Here is an 18,018-nt window from a genome sequence, read left to right as displayed (position 1 = left end):
TAACGACAATTATATTTGATCAGAGGACCCCATTCATGTCTTTATAGCTGGCTGAAAAGGGCTGTAGCTCTCTCTTAATTATAGATAAAATAGAGGGATTTAGCTACAAAATTTATTTATATAACTCTGGTTCTCAGGTTTGATTTAATCAGTGTCAACTGATTGTTAGTTTGGTAAAAATTTGATTACAACTTGCCTGATGAGGTGTTAAAAGGATATTTTTATTGAGACTTGATGTGGATGGTGTGGTACAATCTGTGGTGTGATTGGTGTAGCAGGCTGCTGTGTTTACAACGTGTACTGGTCATTGTTGCCTGCTGTGAACAGCAAAGACTAACGGCACAGAGTCCACCCATCAGGGATGACTCGCCACCACAAACTGTGTGCTCTCTCAGAAGAGTCTCTATGTGGGCGTCACAAAAATGCACATAAATGCACGTACAGATTCTCTCTCTCTCTCTCTCTCGCTCTCTCTCTCTCTCTGGGAGAGGCAGGCCATCAGAAAAGTGAAGGAGTGAGACAAAGGATCAAAAAGAGGTGGAGCTAAAAGTTAAAAAATAAGAGCCAATCAGAACTAGAACCAGCCAGGAGCCAATACGCTAAGAGCCTGCTTTACATAGTTGTAGCTCGTCATCTGTGTGTGTGTGTGTGTGTGTGTGTGTGTGTGTGTGTGTGTGTGTGTGTGTGTGTGTGTGTGTGTGTGTGTGTGTGAGAGAGATGCTTCAATGTAAAAACATAGAAAGTTTGAGCTCACTGCATATTTAAAACTATAAGCTAAATATTTTAATGTGTGCTGTGATTGCTGCATTTTCACTGATCCAACCACAGCAGCAGTATTAGAGCTCAGTGTTTATAAATAAAGTTTTAATGTCATGTTGTTGTCCGAAGGGTGACGGCCTCTCCCTTAGAGAGAAGGTGAGGAGCTCGGCCATTCAGGGTATTGCCGCTCTCTTCCACATTGTGGAGGGTAGCCATTATTTGGTTGTTAATAAGCCAGATGTTTATTGTACACTGAATTCAGGATCAGGATCACTGGTTGAAATATAAATAGAAAACATTAAAGAGTCTGCAAAGTCATACAATATGCTGGACAGGAGAATGAAGTGCATAAAATGAGGCATATATATATAGACCATTTAATATTTTTGAAAATGCACAGCACCAAATATTTGCTTTGATTATATCTTTGAATAAGAGATGCCCATTTAAGATTTATGAAAGGTTTCAAATGCAAATTGGTGACAAGAGACTGCTTCGACTACAGATATCACACACAAAGATTCATGTCAATACAAGCAGGTAAATCATTATTGAAAAAGTCATATTGCTGAAAATATGTTTGAGATATTTTTTCCCCACTGTTTCTAAAAATTTTGTTACCTCAGCATAAAAATTGTACACATTTTTATGTATTTGTTTATTTTTATGACATCTGCACATTTTTCAATGAGTCTGATAGTTGGATGTCAGATTCTAGATTAGCTGATCTACTGCTAATAAAAAAACAAACTATAATTCATTTCTATAATAGTCTACATCCATTGTTGTTATAGGGGAACCTTTTATATTTTTACACTTAGGCACAGATAAAGTTGAGCCGCTTATCACATTTCCGGTTCTCCCACTGTCCCCCTTTACTTAAAGCTCCACAGTAATTCCACAGTGGACACTGGTAGTCCTTATCTCCGTGGGGCCGGTCGTCGTACACCAGAGGATCGCTGTTCACCCACAGCCAGCGATCACCCAGGTAACGCAAACTGATCCACACCCGCTCTGTGGTGTTTTGGTACAGAGTCATCTGGGCCAGAGTGGTCACACTGGCAGAGAGCAGGCCAATGAGGATACTCTTACTCTGTCTGCAGTGCCTCATGGCCCCCTCCCAGGTCATTTTCTTCTTCACCACATTAAGCTGATACGAGGAATCTGACCCTTACTGATGCACATTTTCTCTGCCTCTAACAAGGTTGTGTTTTCTGAGATATCAATCTGGATCGCAGCCAACCTGCAGGCACTGGTAAGAATGAGCGCTCCAATGACGATCTTCTCCATCCTGCTTCTTCTCATGGGAGGAATGAGACTGTCTTTTTTGAGCTCTGTCACTTGGATCGAGTTGATAAAAGAGAAGACACAGTTAATGACATGAATCATTAACATATCTATGTACAATCCGTCTACAACATGATGTGGATTGTGGATCATTAACACAATGTTTCTATAAAACAAATATCAAGATGGACATGCAAAATTGCTTTATGGTGAATTTCAGTGTCTGAACTGCTGTTTTTACTGTGGAGGACAAACAAATCCTACCTGCCTGCCTACCTAGGTAGCCTTCAGAGACTGATTTAAACAAAATAACGTATTTGCCTTTCAAGCCATGTATTTATAATTGTGTTTTTGTTACTTTGGAGATTGCTTTTCATTGAGTTTGCCAGTCAATGTCCTATGATGTATATAACTTTTTCTTTTCTCAGTATTTCCCAGCTTCACATGGACTAATGCTGCTGTGTGTTACAGTTAACATCCTTATTGTATCCCCACACAAACAGTCACAGATGGCTGCCCCTCCCTGAGTTTTGTTCTGCTGCAGGTTTCTAAATGTTAAAAGGTAATTTCTTTATTTTTTTAATGTTCTTTATGTTTCCTTATTGTGCGCAAGTTTGACTATGGGATTCTTGGGTTGTTAGCTTCCTTTCTAAAATGTTGTTATGTCCTTACCTTGAAAGATAAACTGGTTTCAGAGGATTATTTCTTTGATTTGTCATTATATAAACATTGCTGAGCTGAAGTGAGAATAATGCTGATTGTTGTGCGGTGAACTGGACTTCATATACTTAACCTAAAGATTCATTGCTCCAAAGTGATATCCATTTAACTTAATTTCATGACATATACTATAATGTTTTATACTTTTGTATAAAGGTTATGTCTTTGAAAGAAAGAAAAATCAAGCAGTGAGAATGACTCAGTGACGCTCATCTTTATTGTGATGTTTGCACTCAGCTTCAATGATGACCGTGTAAAGTGAAGCGTATCTTAAAGAACGATAAACCTAGAAATACCAAGAAAATGTTCCACCCCAGATGGGACTCGAACCCACAATCCCTGGCTTAGGAGGCCAGTGCCTTATCCATTAGGCCACTGGGGCGCGCACGAGTTATCTCGAGAAAATTATACTAATATTAAATCAGGACAAGTGACACACTATACTAATATGGGACAGTAAAAAAAAAGTTAGGGGTTGATTTTTTCTGTTTCCTTTGGAATCCATATCTATGTTTCTATTTTTATTTTTAATAAACGTACTGAATAAATCCAACTCGATGAAACGGCGCAGCCATTGCTCGCTACTCGGTTACTAAGCAACTAAGACCAAACCATTGAGTCAAGCTAAACGTAGAAGAACCATGCTGCTTCCTGTTTAACAGCAAACTCGGATTGAATACAAAATGGTATTATGTTCCTTTTCCCGATATTACAAGCTTTGTATTCGGCTTATTTAGAGGAGAAAACAATCTGCCTCCGTTAAACAGTTTACGTTGAATAGATGTTAAACAGTCTCTAAATTGTGAAGCCTAGTGATCGTAATTTTTATTTTGAAAGTGATCGAGCGGAAACTTTTAACCATGTTGTTGTTAACTACAAACTAGCTAATGCTATCGACATCTAAGTAGAAAATACACCACGCCACAGCGTAAAACTTGTTATTTTCTTCTCTCTCTCTCTTTGTTTTTTAAATCACGGCAGAGCCGTAAGATAATTTAGTTGTCGTTTACCCCGTTGTGAGGTTTTAATGACAAATTAAACCAACAGTGACCATTAAATGGTAAAAGGTTACGGACGCAATAACATAGCTAACACCAAACGTTACCTGAGTTAGTGATAATCAAGCCTCAGCTAAGGAGAGACTTGTCGAAATGGTGAGCTGATGTTTTTGGAAACTTAACGCCAGGGCTGTTCTGATATCTTATAATATTATATATTTCTGCTTGTTTTTGCCTTGCTTAACCGTTCCTTTGGTGGTCCGATTAACCCTAACCCCACCATTTAGAAGCTGTGCTATAACTCGATACAGTAAATTTGTTTTCCTCGGTAGATTCTCTCTCGGGTCAAACCAGCCGTGGGAGGAGAGACATCAACGAGCATTGGTGAGAAAAACAAAAGAAATAAAAGCAAGCTCCCCCGATTGGAGGAATACCTGCAGCAGAGAGACTACCTGGGAGCCTTGACGTTGTTAGAGGTACTTAAGGAAAAACTCACATCTTTTGGTATCCACTGCTCATCATATTGTAAGGTAAAGACCCTGCAGTTATAGAGGGAGAACCCCCACCTTTAGAAGAGCCTCTATATACAACCGCTTGACAACAGTGGGGAGGAAGAACTCCCCTTTTGCAGGAAAAAACAAACAAACAAATAAGATACACAAAGAATGTGTTTTTGGATGAGGCTCTCCACTTTTTAACCTCCTACAGTGTAACTTTTTTGCATTTTTGTTTTTTAAATTTAGATAGACACAAAAAAATTCCTTCCATTCAGCTGTCATTCTCTGCATCTCCAGCTCTCTTTTTTAGCACTATTGATTTGTGTCAGTTTATTGACAAATGTAAGTACAATGTGCCTTTAAAATTGAAGATGGGCACACAAAGATTTGCATATCTATCCATTGTCTCCCAAAGGCCTGATAATTCAGGACTTTATATGTGAGTAGATTCATTTTAGATTATTTCCCATTCGAACTCTTGCACATGTGGGATCAACAGTATATTTAATGCTTTTCACAAGGGCTACCCTTCCCTAGATGGAACAGTTATGAGATTTTATGCATTCCTAAATCAAAAGTAACTGAATCCTGACCTGCACTGTGTGTGCAGTGTGGTCTTACGTGAGAATCAGAATCAGCAGACCACTACATCTGCTTCAAGGTTCAACAATTCCTGAAATCCTCCGAGCACCCAATCTGGCACCAACAACCATTCCACATTCATTGTCACTTAAATCACTTTTCTTCACCATTCAGATGCTTAGTTTGAAATTCAGAAACTGTTGACTATGTCTGTCTGCCTAAATATGTCTAAATGCATTGCATTGGTTTTCTGCCATGTGACTTGGCCGATTATTTGCATTAAGAATCAGTTGAACAGATATATCTAATAAAATGTTGGTGAGTGTATGCTGACCAGTTGCACCTGCGTGTATAGCTACTGTCCAAAGGCTCATTTCCCCCCCATGACAAACCCTGACTATGGGGAGATAAGTTAGAGTATTATTAGATTGTCACGACTGTGTGAGCAGATCAAACAAGTATACAGTATATTCTTAGTTTCTTACAACTCCATGATGAGAGGCTAAGTAGTGCTGCTGTTTAGGCTGTTGATTTGTGAAACGTCAAGTTAAAAACAAAACAAAACACTTTTTTATTTATTTATTTATTTTCTTGGGTCCTGCAGATTATCCCTGTTCCAAGCACTGGAATTAAAGTTTCAGAAATACAGTTTCACTGTGAAACTGTATTTCACTGTCTGCAGCAACTGAGGTGTTGCTGCACCTGCTCATGTGTTGTGTGTCATGTCTAGTTTCAGAAAAATATTGGCGAGAGAGAGGAGGATGCAGACCTCTGGATTGGGTACTGCGCCTTTCACTTGGGGGATTACAAGAAAGCTATGGAGGTAGTTTTTGTTATACATGAGTGTGAATCCCCGTGTTTTCCTTGATACAGCCCCCAAATACTTTATTCACATGTCAAAACGCTTTTGTAGGGTAATGTTTGAATATCCATTATATTCTTTCCATTTCCTGATAGGAGTACAAGTCGATGACCAACAAACCTGAGTGTCCTGCTGAGGTCTGGGTCTACTTGGCCTGTGCCCTGTTTTTTCTGGGGCTCTATAAAGAAGCAGAGGAGGCTGCATCCAAGGGTAGGCAGATATTTGTGTACAATGTTACTGAAGGGCAAAAGTGCACTAGTATTCTGTGGAACTGTTATAAGTAGAGTCCCAGACTGGGACATGTTTGGTTTACCAAGAGCAGCAACTGCTTTAATATAAAAATGTGTACTTACTTGGTTCAGCAGTTGATGGCAAGCTTTTGAAAGCAAAGGTATTGCATATAGATTGAACATTACAAAGTCAAGGTTAATTTGACCATGTTTAGTGACATTTAACATGTTGAAACCCTTCCTGTGTGTCCAAATCAATATACTTCAGCTAGGCTGTCCTGCAGCAGCAAGAAGGGTTATCAGCGTGTGAGGATTTATTGGTGATGCAGTTTATTGCCTTATAAAAAAAGACTGCAACGACTAATCATTGATCTGTTTGTTTTTCTTTGCTTCATCACATTTAAGGAAACTCAGGATTACTGTTTTACTTTATTTTAAGATCACCGTCCTTGCAGAATCAATGTCTGGTGTGAGAACCTCGTTGTGCAGCATCAGGCAGCCAATCAGAAAGCTGTGAATAACGAATAGTCTTTTAGAATAATGATCCAATAGACAATGAATATGATTTGTATTTTATTTTGTTTGTTTCTTACCAAGTTAATTTTGATGTGTTGCGCACCAGTTTGTTCTCAAAAGATGCTCCTCTTGTGTAAGATTTGGTATTTGTGTGTTTTAGTGTTTATTTTAAGCCTTTCATTGAAAAAAAATCTTACAGGATTTTTTTTAAAGGGCTTTTATTTTGAAGAGTGTAAACTTGATGTACACAGAGATTATTGATAAGATTTAATAAGTTATCCTGTGTGATTGAAGAACTACCTCGCATTTAAGCCACGGCCCATTCTTTGTGTGAGTTCTGTGTCCTGATGTTGTTATATAACCACTCAGAGCTAGGTAATGTTGTAATGAATGGTTTCCTTGTTCTCGTGTGGTTTGCTGTCTAACTGAATTTGGTGTCTCTTGTTCTCCCTAGCACCTATGTCCCCCCTCCAAAACAGGCTGCTGTTTCACTTGGCTCACAAGGTTTGAAAATTATCCCTTTATTATCACACTTTTATGTATTTTCTGTGCTTTGTCTGACTACCATGTTAATTCTTTTACGCAACACTGATTTTGAAGTTTTTGTCATCTACATCTGATTTGTTTGTGAGTTTGATTCATGTTTTCTTGACCTCCCTTGTCTTTACAACCACAGTCATCAGTGGCACTCACTTACTCAGTTTTTACTCAGTCAGTACACCTTTGCAATCTATTGAAGCTTCAAAAACAGCTGAAAGTGTGCTTGGCTCTGGCAGTAATGAAGTGTCAGAAATGATTCCTGTGCAGTGATCTGAATCCAGTGACATTAAAGCCAGTTATAACCAGGAGTTAAAGTGAGCTGGAATCATTAGTAGATTAATCTAAGGATGATATAAAGCCAGTTAGATTTTCGTGTGCTGCTTGGCATTGCTTCCAGCTGATGCGACAGAACACTCGCTCACCCCGATTACGTCCCGCTGTAGTTCTCATCTACGTTCATGCATACAGATATTAGTATAATGATGAGCATGTTGCTAGCTCTACTGCACAGAAGTGATCCACAAAGAGTGTTAAACCCTGGAGTAGCCAGTAGCCAGCCCAGAGAGCTGGAGTAGCACATGTCTGCTGATCACAGTCTGAACACAAAGAAAAATCATTGTAGACCCGTTTTTATCTTCTATGTTAAGCACAGTTTATGAGTTTATGTGTAATGAAATGAACTATATAAAGAAAACAGCAATTAATAGTGTTAGAATATAAATAATTACAAGTGTTATTTCTAAGTGATTCTTTGCCTAAAACTGCACTACTACTCCAGATCTGCCAGATCCCACTTTAACCCCCGGTCAATCAGAACACAGGAATAATTACCAAAAAACAATAGAAATGATATAAAAAAAAAATGCGTGTCTGAAAACAATCTGCTCAGCACATAAAGGTTTAGAGCTGCCAGAAGCGATCACACCTCTGATTGCTGTTCCCTTCGTGTCCGTTGTCTTCGTATCATTGTCTCAGTTCAACGATGAGAAGAGGCTGATGAGTTTCCACCAGAACCTGGAGGATGTGACAGAGGACCAGCTGAGCCTGGCATCCATCCACTACATGCGCTCGCACTATCAGGAGGCCATAGACATCTATAAACGCCTTCTGCTGCAGAACAGGTCTGTGCCTTTCCTTCCCTTTCAATCTTTGACATTTGTTTCACACTCCTGCTGCACTTCAGCTCATCTCAGGAACCCCTTAAAAGGTGAGAGTCTTTTAATGGAGGGGTATTAGATTTTATGACTTTGACACTTCGTGCAGACACAAAGATAGTGCCATTGACGGTGCAGTAGACCTGGTGAGCCTTCTTTCTCCAACTACTGTACTGTATTTGGAGCATCCAGATACAAAAATGAAAATACTTTGATATCAGTAGACATCTCCTGCCTTTTCTTGCAGAGTTATTATGTATTCATGGCTTTGGAACATGTGAGCAGCTGAGGTGGGTTTTTTTGCTTGTTTGTTTGTTTCACTGTGTTGACAGTACAAGATCTGCCAGCTGCCAGCAGCTCTGAGGACCGCTACTTCCTTTGACTGCTGACACTGAAATGCAAAGATTTTAAACTAGTGCTGAGAAGATTCACGAATCGACTTTTCTGAAACACTCGATGTGCCTCATTTGGCTTAGCTGGACTGCCATTATCCAGTCCTCGTGTCTTAAGTGTTTCCTTGATTGTGTTTGTTTGGTTCCTGTAATGACTTTTTAGCTCCATCTGACTTCACTAAAAATATATTATTGAAAAATAGAGATTTATAAAAAAATATTTGTTGTTGGGGGGGGGGGGGTTTCTCTTTCTTACATGTGGAGGATAAAAGCTGTTGTGCAGGATTTTGTACTGGGGAGCTGGCAGAGTAAAGTCTATTTAATGTCTGATCTCACTGATTTAAACATTTCTAGATGTTACTGTTGGATATTGTCCACATAGTTCAGTGACCCCCTTTGATACAGACTTCACTCCACAGACCTTCAAATCTTAGTCTTTTCAGATTTACAGTTAACTTAAAATATCTCATTTAAAAATGAGAATGTATATCAACAGTCGTGACACAAGAAAACAAATTTCTGTCATTTGCTAGGTGTGAGAAAATGTGTTGTTTTGAAATGCATAACTGTCTCTCAGTGTAGACTTCTATATGTAATGTGAACTCTATTTTATCTTGGCAAGATGGGCTGTTTTGTGATCATGTGCAGATGGATAGATGTGATGTCTGGGTGAAAGGCTGGGTACATCCCAAACAGCTGACACGTAAAGAGACAATTATACTAGATTATTACAATTATACTAGATGATAGATTATATATAATCTATCAAGCATGTCTGTGGACTGTGGGAGGAACCCCACAACAGAGAGGACCTGCAAACTCCAACCGGCTGGCAAGTTTGATCACAGAACCTTTAAAATCTTCCAAGTGGACTTGTTGTGGTGGCATCCCATTCTTTCACAAATGTTTGTAGAAACAGTCTGCATGCCTTGGTGTTTGAAGGCTTAAAATAAGTAATAATAATGATTATCATGAGAACTTTATTTATTAAGATACTTGTTTAATAAAAAAGAAGAAAAAATTAGCCAGAAAGTAATTTTTATCTTAAATCTCGTCTTTTCAGAGATTTTCTGGCTCTGAAAGTGTACGTGGCTCTGTGTTACTACAAGCTGGACTACTATGATGTCTCCCAAGAGGTGCTGGCCGTGTACCTGCAGAGTATCCCCGACTCCACTATTGCTCTCAACCTCAAGGCTTGCAACCACTACAGACTTTATAACGGCAAAGCAGCAGAGGTACCAAGCTGCATGTCCTGGTCGATACTTTGGTGGTTCTTCATCTTTATTGTTGTGAATGTAACTGTGTAATGAGTTGTTATTAAGAAGGTTTAAGGGGTAATGATAAAAAGTCTAAATTAATCTTTTTTAGCTTTACCCATTTTACATGTCACCATGTGCTATTACAGTAGCATGAAAAGTCCAACAGTTTCTAACATTTGTGTGAGGCTGAGTTGCTTGTTCTCATGTTTTTTTTTAATTACTTGCTCTGTTACACCGGAGTGGTTGCCCTTTTTATTTCTTAGATGATTTTAGCTGGTAGGTTTGACGTGTGTGTGTGTGTGTGTGTGCGTGTGTGCGTGTGTGCGCGTGCGTGCGTGTGCTCTGGTCCCCTTAGGCTGAGTTGAAGAACCTAATCGACATCTCTTCCTGCTCCTTTGAGTTTGCTAAGGAGCTTATCCGACACAACCTGGTAAGCTCTCCACAAGCTTCAGCTGTAAGTGAGCAGGTGTGTGTGTGTGTGTGTGTGTGTGTGTGTGTGTGCGCGCATACACTAGTGACTGCTACACTTCAACACTCTGAATCCCTGTGTACTGCAGGTGGTGTTTCGTGGTGGGGAGGGTGCATTGCAGGTACTGCCTCCTCTGATTGATGTGATCCCTGAAGCCAGACTCAACCTGGTCATCTACTATCTCAGGCAAGGTGTGTAGCCACATCACTGCAACGTTGTTGTTGTTGTTGTTTTTTTAATACAGGCAAAACAAGGGATTAGACAGGGTATACTAGTACAAAGTGCAACACAAATGAGGCCTCATGCCTGGGAATCTGTTAGTCCTTCTTCTGTTATGGAAGCCGTGGGGGTCATTACTCAGGGCTCATGGCCAAGTGAAAGTAGAAACGCAGATCGATCAGTAAATCAGCAGCATAGCCCTGTACTCCTTATTATTCTGCAGACACTGCAACAACCTGTCTTTCCTGAAAGATAAAGTCTCCACCCTCTCTGCATTTGTGAACAAGACCCTGAGATGCTTCAACTCCTTCGCTTGTGGCAGCAACTGCTCCCCAACCTGGAGTGGGCATCCCATCCTTTTTTTTTACTGAGAACAATGTCCTCACACTTAGAGGGCAATTGTCAACTACAAAAATCAGAGACAAGATCGCGAGACCCAATGTCCTTCACCCCTGTCCGACCAATCCAGCCCATGTTATAATGCAGCTAGAACCACAACTGAATTTATGCTTCAGAAATGTTCTTGGTCTAGATCAGGGGTCGGCAACCTGCGGCTTTGTCCTTATACTGCGGCTCCGGGTGGTTTGGGAAAATAAATTAGAAGTATTTAGCTGAAGTGTATTTTATTTGTGTTTAGTTCTTTTTTTTAACTTGTAGTTCTAAATTGGAAGATTATTGTGATTTTGAAATATAAAAATAAAATTATATCTTATTATTTTTTCACCACTCAAAATAAGCGTCACACTCGCGGAAGCCGGTATACCCGCCGAAACACCGTGCATTTATTGAGACTTTCGACCCCAGGTAGGCCAGTTATGGATCTTTGGATCCACATTATGTCAGCAGCTCCACCATGACCTATGTTAAAACAAACACTGCTCACGCCTCACAGATGACAGCTTACAGTCCTGCGTAAAGATGAACACCCCGAATTGCAGATGCTGTGCGCAGCAGTTCGGGACGATAAGTCTTACTGTAAACATATCACGGCAGACCCGACGATGTTTGCATGAACACGCTTTTCAGCATCTCTTTATCGACCGCTTTTCACACACGGTTGCTGTACGCATACAGCCGGCTGTAGCTTTTCAGCTCACAGCCCGACAACACAACAGCAGAGAGAGCACAGACTTTAAGGCGGCGAGGCGTGATTGCGGGTGCCGCTCAGGTGCGTCCGACTCCCCTGCAGCGGCGCTGCAGACCACGCCCCGCCACACACATTAACCAGGTAAAATACATATTTAGGCAGAATTTTGCAAATATCTATTTTTTAGCAGCATAGTGCTTTTTTCCAATTACTTTTTAAAAGTCAGGTCAAGGCTCCAAAAGCCCAAAGGCGATATAAGGGTGGCGGCTCACAGCAGTTTTTGTTTGCTACATGGATCATTTTAGTTCAGGTTGGTGTCTTTCCTTTTGTTATATTTTTTTTAAGAGTTCAAAATGTGTTAATTACATAAATAAAATGTAATTTTCTCCGTAGCACTTCATGGAGTTCATAAGCAACACACCTTAGTTGCTCTGTGGATTATTTTAAAAAGCAGTTAAAAACTTTTCTGTTCAAACAAGCCTTTTGTTGATCTACGTATTTTATATTCTTTACATTATTTACATTTGATCTTTTACATTGTGTATAATGTCTATTGATTGTATTGTTTATTTTAATATTTGTGTACAGCGCTTTGTGACTGCCTGTCTGTGAAAAGCGCTTAATAAATAAACTTTGCTTACTTACTTTAGTTGCTCACACAAAGCATAAAGGTAAAAAAACAATATATGCAGTGTTATCTTCATTTTAGATTTCAAAAAGTATTTGCGGCTCCCAGTGTTTTCTTTTGCGTGGAAACCGGGTCCAAGTGGCTCTTTGGGTGTTAAAGGTTGCAGACCCCTGGTCTAGATGAACAACATGTGTCACGAGTATGTTGAAACACAGTCCTATTGACACATTATGTAATACTAACTTATTATGCCATTCATTTAATAACAAACCAAAACATTAGTGATACAATAGCTTCTCTGACTCACAATCTATTGCAATTTATAAGTTAATGCCCATAAAGTGACAAATCTGACCATGAGCTTAATTTGGGTGAAGATTAGGAGACAATTGTGTGCAAGTGACACTAAAAATTACCTTTTGAACAGTACTGTGAGAGGATCAGCGATTCTTGTGAAATGGGGATAAATGGGTGACGTACACCTTGGCTTTGCAAAAGCTCATTGGTCCTTTGGATGAGCTAAAAGTTATGGGCAAACATAACGTGATGCACTCTTTCTTTCACAGCATCAAATTTATCATGCAGCATCACTATTCAGTGATAATAGATGTTAATTTCATGTAAAGCTGTATTAATCACCAGATTTTTGATAGAGTTGACACATTCACATACTCGCATTTCTGCTCACAGACGATGTCGAGGAAGCTTATAACCTCATCCAGGATTTGGTCCCCACCACGCCTCAGGTGAGGTTAAGTTTTAATTTTGTCTTTTTAAACGTTTGGTCGTGGTGTTTGACTCCAAAAGTCTCTCCAGTTTCACTTTAATATGATATTTGTTAAAGTTTGATGTTAAGTTTAGAGTCAGTGCTTGTATTTTTAAGGTCACTGTATGGTCTTGTTACAGGAAAGAAAATGCCCAATAAAACAAAAACAACCCTGGCAGATTAAATAAATCCTGCTAACAAAAACTCTTCTTCTTTCTTCCCACTTAAGAGCTCTCAAGGAGATTTTTCCTTCCTCTGATCAGTTTATTTTTTTTTATCTTCAAAAGCACTTTAATGTCTCCTGGATCTGAACAATCTGAAACTCATGACGTGTTTGGCTTTTGTATTCCTTTTATGTTTTTTTCCCCTTACTTGTTGGAATGGATTTTGACGGACTTTGAAGCTGCGATGAAACAATGGATCAAATGATTCACTCTGATCTTCTTTTTTTAAATAGGAGTACATTTTGAAAGGAGTGGTAAACGCTGCTTTAGGACAAAAAATCGGATCAGTGAGTATTTCTGTAAGAGTTACATGCAAACAAAAATGATGGCTCCGTGTGTGAGACAAATGTGCGATTGTGCTTTCGTGTTTCAGAGGGATCACTTAAAAATTGCTCAGCAGTTCTTTCAGCTGGTCGGAGGCTCAGCGAGCGAGTGCGGTACGCCCCACAGAAATCTGACCTGTTTTATTATTTGAGGAAAGTGTGTTAGCAGGGGTGTATTACATTTTCTATCCTTTCAGATACTATTCCTGGCAGACAGTGCATGGCCTCCTGCTTCTTTCTCTTGAAACAGTTTGAAGATGTTCTCATTTATCTCAACTCGGTCAAGGTTGGTGTTGCTCGCATGCAGTGGAGAGTCAGTGTTATTTATTTTTTTTATTCAGGTAAAAAAAAAAGACACTCGCCCACACGCTGGGTGAGAAGTGCCACTTCAGATGACAAGTGGTGCTTTACATTTATTCGTGTGTGTGTGTGTGTGTTTTCTCCTCCATGATTTGTACTACCAACACAAGGCTGACACTCGTTTTATTTCTGGACACGTAGGCACTCGTCCTTTTTGTGCTTTTCTTTTTCAGGGTTACTTCTACAACGATGACACATTCAACTTCAACTATGCTCAGGCAAAAGCAGCGATTGGCAACTACAGAGAGGCAGAAGAGGTACGCTAACTAAGCAGCCATTTATATGTGTCTGTGAATAAATTGTTGGCCTTTTTCTTTTTACTGATTTTAATTTTTGGTTCACAGGTTTTTCTGCTCATTCAGAGTGAAAAGATCAAGAATGACTATGTTTACCTCAGCTGGCTGGCACGATGCTGTATGTATAGTCGATGTTATACTAACGGTAATACAGTGTATTTACAGTCACAAGCCATATTATTAGGTACACTTTGCTTCTACAATAATTAGGGGGTCTTTCATTATTCAGCCCTGGTTTAATTCTTTGTGGCATAGATTCAGTGAGAAGCTGGAAATTCCTCAGAGATTTCCATCCATATCGACATGACAGCATCACACAGTTGTTGCAGAGTGCAGTGAAGTATCACTAGTCGGGGTTTTTTCCTGCTTAGGGGAATTTGTGTTGCCTCCCCCCAATGAGATTTCAGTCAGAGCCAAATTAAATTTCCCAATTTCAATCAAACACTTGCTGCTGATTTGTTAGCAGCATAGACTCATTGTTATACTATATGCAGACTTATCATGCATGTATGTGTGCGGTCATCCCAGAAAACCCTGAGAAAGCAAACTCCTACTCTGCTTGTTTAGTATTTGTAAAATGGTAAATGGTAAAGTCCAGTTAAACAATAAAAAAACAGTGCATCTGTCACAACAGGGATTCAAACAAAAACATAACAGAAGAAAATCTGTCCTGGGCAGCTCAGCTCTGAGCTAGACTTTGACACAGAAGGATTAAAAGGTGCTATCGTGGGCGATCGTGGCTCCAGAGTTGGCAGTTCGTCTTGTAATTGGAAGGTTGCCGGTTCGAGCCCCGGCTCAGACAGTCTCGGTCGTTGTGTCCTTGGGCAAGACACTTCACCTACCGCCTACTGGTGATGGCCAGAGGGGCCGATGGTGCGATATCGCTTCTGTCAGTCTGCCCCAGGGCAGCTGTGGCTACAACTGTAGCTTGCCTCCACCAGTGTGTGAATGTGAGAGTGAATGAATAGTGGAATTGTAAAGTGCTTTGAGGGCCCCGAAAAGCGCTATATAAATGCAATCAATTATTATTATTATTATTAAACCAGTTTGGCTGATTCTGTCAAAAATAATCAGTAAAACTGTAAGAGCAATCCTCACTGCAGCCGGCTGCCAACACAAGAACGCCATCTGTTAATTTCACTCTGCTGATAAGGTGTTTGTTCAGTATGAAGATGAGGAGTTTTGCATATATTATAACTAAGTGTGTAACAACCAAACAAGGAGCATAAATGATCCAGTTTCTTAGTTGCTGCTGCCAGCTGCACAAACATCTGTGAAACCTTTTTAGGTAGACATGAAAAGGATACAGTAATCTTCATCTGATCACATAAAAGCTCTTAGACACCTTTACACAGTGAAAACAGAAATGAGCGCCCCTTTTTACTCGTTCACCGAGGCTGAGGCCCGAATCAAACATTTCCAGCCTGAGGCCTTTAAAGAATTTAAGGTCTCTCATCACTCAGCTGGAGTTTCTCTCAGCAGCTCTGAGAAACCTCTGATAGAAGAAATTTGTTCCATTCTCAGCTTTAATCTACATCAATAAAACCTGCCCGCCGCCTTTAAAATGTTCCATATTTGAATGTAAAAGAGCTGAAACTGCATGTGAGCGTTGGGTTATTGAACACTGATCTCGGTCTCATCAGACATAATGAACCAGAAGGGTCAGCTTGCCTGGGAGCTCTACCTGAAGATGGGAACCTCCTCAGATTCCTTCCATCTGCTCCAGCTCATTGCCAATGACTGCCACAAGGTGACATCCTCCTCCCTCCTCTTCCTCTTGTACTGTATGTGGTGGCTGTTTTAACCCTGTGAGATCTTACTCATCAGCAGTGATGACCCCAATCCTATCAGTACACGTAATCTCAGCAATCAGGGGACCAAAAAGTGTTTACGTTGCTCCAAAAATACTTTTTTGATCATCTTCAGAACAAACTGGAGGGTTATGCTCATAACTGTGACTTCACAGGGTTCATTTTAAGATTTTGGAGAAAATGAATTAGTCAGCTGGGATATGTTCCTGCCCCTCCACCATAACCCTGAATAAGAGATTAAGTAGACAGGGAAAACTAATCAATTATATTGATTGATTAATTAGTGGTTAGTTAGTGGTTTCCTTTCCAAACACTGAAGGAAAGATTAATGATAAGAAATGAAAACTATTATTTCGCAGCCCTGGTTTGAATATTTATTTGCCTTTTGTGATGAATTTACACAAAGAGCCACAGCTAATGATTTGATACTTTATTGAGTAACTTGCTGATTATTTATTTTCCATAGATGGAGACAAGACAAAAACTTGTCACGGTATCAGATCAAGAAAAGCAGCAAGTACTCAGCCTCATAACAACAGCAGTACTTTTATGTTTTTGTTGTCTGAGAGTAAATCATTGATTCTGGCTGCTGCATGACTACACGTGGCAGCTCGCTTGTTAAAACGCCTTCATTTATTGCTGAAGGCAGGAGTCCTTCAGTTCAGTTGTGTAACATTTCTGAGGAATACTTGCATCCTGAATTCAGAAATGTCAGATGTATTTAGAAGTCCCAAATGTCACCTTAAATGGAGAAACGGCACCTTTTATGCTCTGCCTGCTGGATTTTGTGGTATTTTTCACAGGCTGTGCAGCTGCAGTCTTCACCGAAAATATTTTGATATCTTTTTAAAGTAGACTTACTGTGTTTTTCTTGATTTTCTGTGTGTAACTGTCAGAGTGCTGGATGTTTACATATAAATCAGGTCATCACTGAGTCAAAAACTCACTTTTAGGTTCACAGACTTCAGACTCTTACCTCTAAACATCTTGCTGTCAAAGAGAGGAGATATCGGTAATAAGGTCATCTCAGGGACACAGCTCTGACTGTGAGCACAGGAGTCCACTTGCTGTTTGTGAGGGGCAGCCAATCAGAAGACACGGGGCCTCAAAGAGACACAAACTGCTTGTTTTAGACAGTGGATTAACTGAGGGGCAGCACCAGGGGCAGGCATGAAATAAAAAAGCCGTGAATCACACAAAACTACTCTAAAGTCCAAAAACAAGAATATGGAGCTGAGAATGAGCATAAATAGTCCACCTGAATTTAAAGAAGTTAATAAACAGGCTCTGCGTGCCGATGCTCATGACTGCAGCCTGTCGTTTCAGATGGGTCAGTTCTACTACGCAGCGAAGGCCTTTGATGCACTGGAGAAGCTGGACCCAGCCTCCAACTACTGGGAGGGGAAAAGAGGGGCGTGTGTCGGCGTCTTTCAGCTCATACTGGCAAACAAGGAGCCCAAGTATGTTTGTCTCTCTTTCCTGTGGGGTGGTTTTGGTTTTGATCATCGTGCCGTCTGCAGGAATGGGTGTGAGGTTTAAGCAAAGTAAACATGAGAGATTGTGCATTCTTTACGTAATCTTGTATCCTCACATATCCTGTTTGCACCCTAGGGAGACTCTTAAAGAGGTGTTGACCCTCTTGCGAAATTCAGGAAACCCCCAGGTCGAGTACATCATCCGAATTATGAGGAAGTGGGCCAAAGACAACAGAGTCCTCCTCTCGTGACAGCCTTGAGCCTTCAGTGCTGAACTGAAGACTCCAAGCCCATGATAAGAGCTGCCGGGATGCAGACAGCAGCACTGATGATTTATCCCACATCAAGAAGGATTTGTATTTTTCTACTATACTCTAGTTCTTTGTGCTGTTCTGTTTACATGTATTTAAATTTAACACATAATTTAACCGGATTAAACTTTTTTAAAACAAATGTCAGTGTGTAAACATTTTCAGACCATAAATTACACACTAAACACTTCATACTGTCAACATCTATAAACATCACTGGCTATTTCTAAACGTTGCATATTTCCTAAGAGTT

General features: G+C 40.0%; 1 protein-coding gene and 1 non-coding gene across 4 annotated transcripts; one reads left to right on the top strand and one right to left on the bottom strand.

The window, feature by feature from the left end:
• Positions 1–3,075: 3,075 nt before the first annotated feature.
• Positions 3,076–3,148, bottom strand: trnar-ccu (transfer RNA arginine (anticodon CCU)). Its single transcript has one exon. It is a non-coding gene; the product is annotated as a tRNA-Arg (tRNA).
• Positions 3,149–3,349: 201 nt separating this feature from the next.
• On the top strand, positions 3,350–17,907 carry ift56 (intraflagellar transport 56). Of its 3 annotated transcripts, none has more exons than XM_085161512.1 (18): positions 3,350–3,452; positions 4,097–4,240; positions 5,574–5,666; positions 5,801–5,915; positions 6,906–6,955; positions 7,967–8,112; positions 9,601–9,772; positions 10,152–10,226; positions 10,354–10,456; positions 12,890–12,945; positions 13,423–13,476; positions 13,563–13,626; positions 13,710–13,798; positions 14,046–14,129; positions 14,217–14,286; positions 15,812–15,918; positions 17,306–17,439; positions 17,591–17,907. In XM_085161512.1, exons 1-18 carry the CDS (start codon positions 3,450–3,452, stop codon positions 17,703–17,705), a joined length of 1,674 nt encoding a protein of 557 aa, XP_085017638.1. In that variant the 5' UTR covers positions 3,350–3,449; the 3' UTR covers positions 17,706–17,907. The 3 variants fall into 3 exon arrangements, 2 of the variants coding, with proteins under 2 accessions (XP_085017638.1, XP_085017637.1); XM_085161511.1 differs by lacking the exon at positions 3,350–3,452 and adding an exon at positions 3,485–3,920; XR_014874349.1 differs by lacking the exons at positions 3,350–3,452; positions 15,812–15,918 and adding an exon at positions 3,482–3,920 and having other exon boundaries at positions 17,591–17,709.
• Positions 17,908–18,018: the final 111 nt, after the last annotated feature.

Source organism: Neolamprologus multifasciatus, chromosome 6 (assembly GCF_963576455.1).
Source record: "Neolamprologus multifasciatus chromosome 6, fNeoMul1.2, whole genome shotgun sequence".
NCBI lineage: Eukaryota > Metazoa > Chordata > Actinopteri > Cichliformes > Cichlidae > Neolamprologus > Neolamprologus multifasciatus.
The sequence above is the reverse complement of the archived record's forward strand: the minus strand, read 5'-3'. Positions and strand labels throughout refer to the sequence as shown.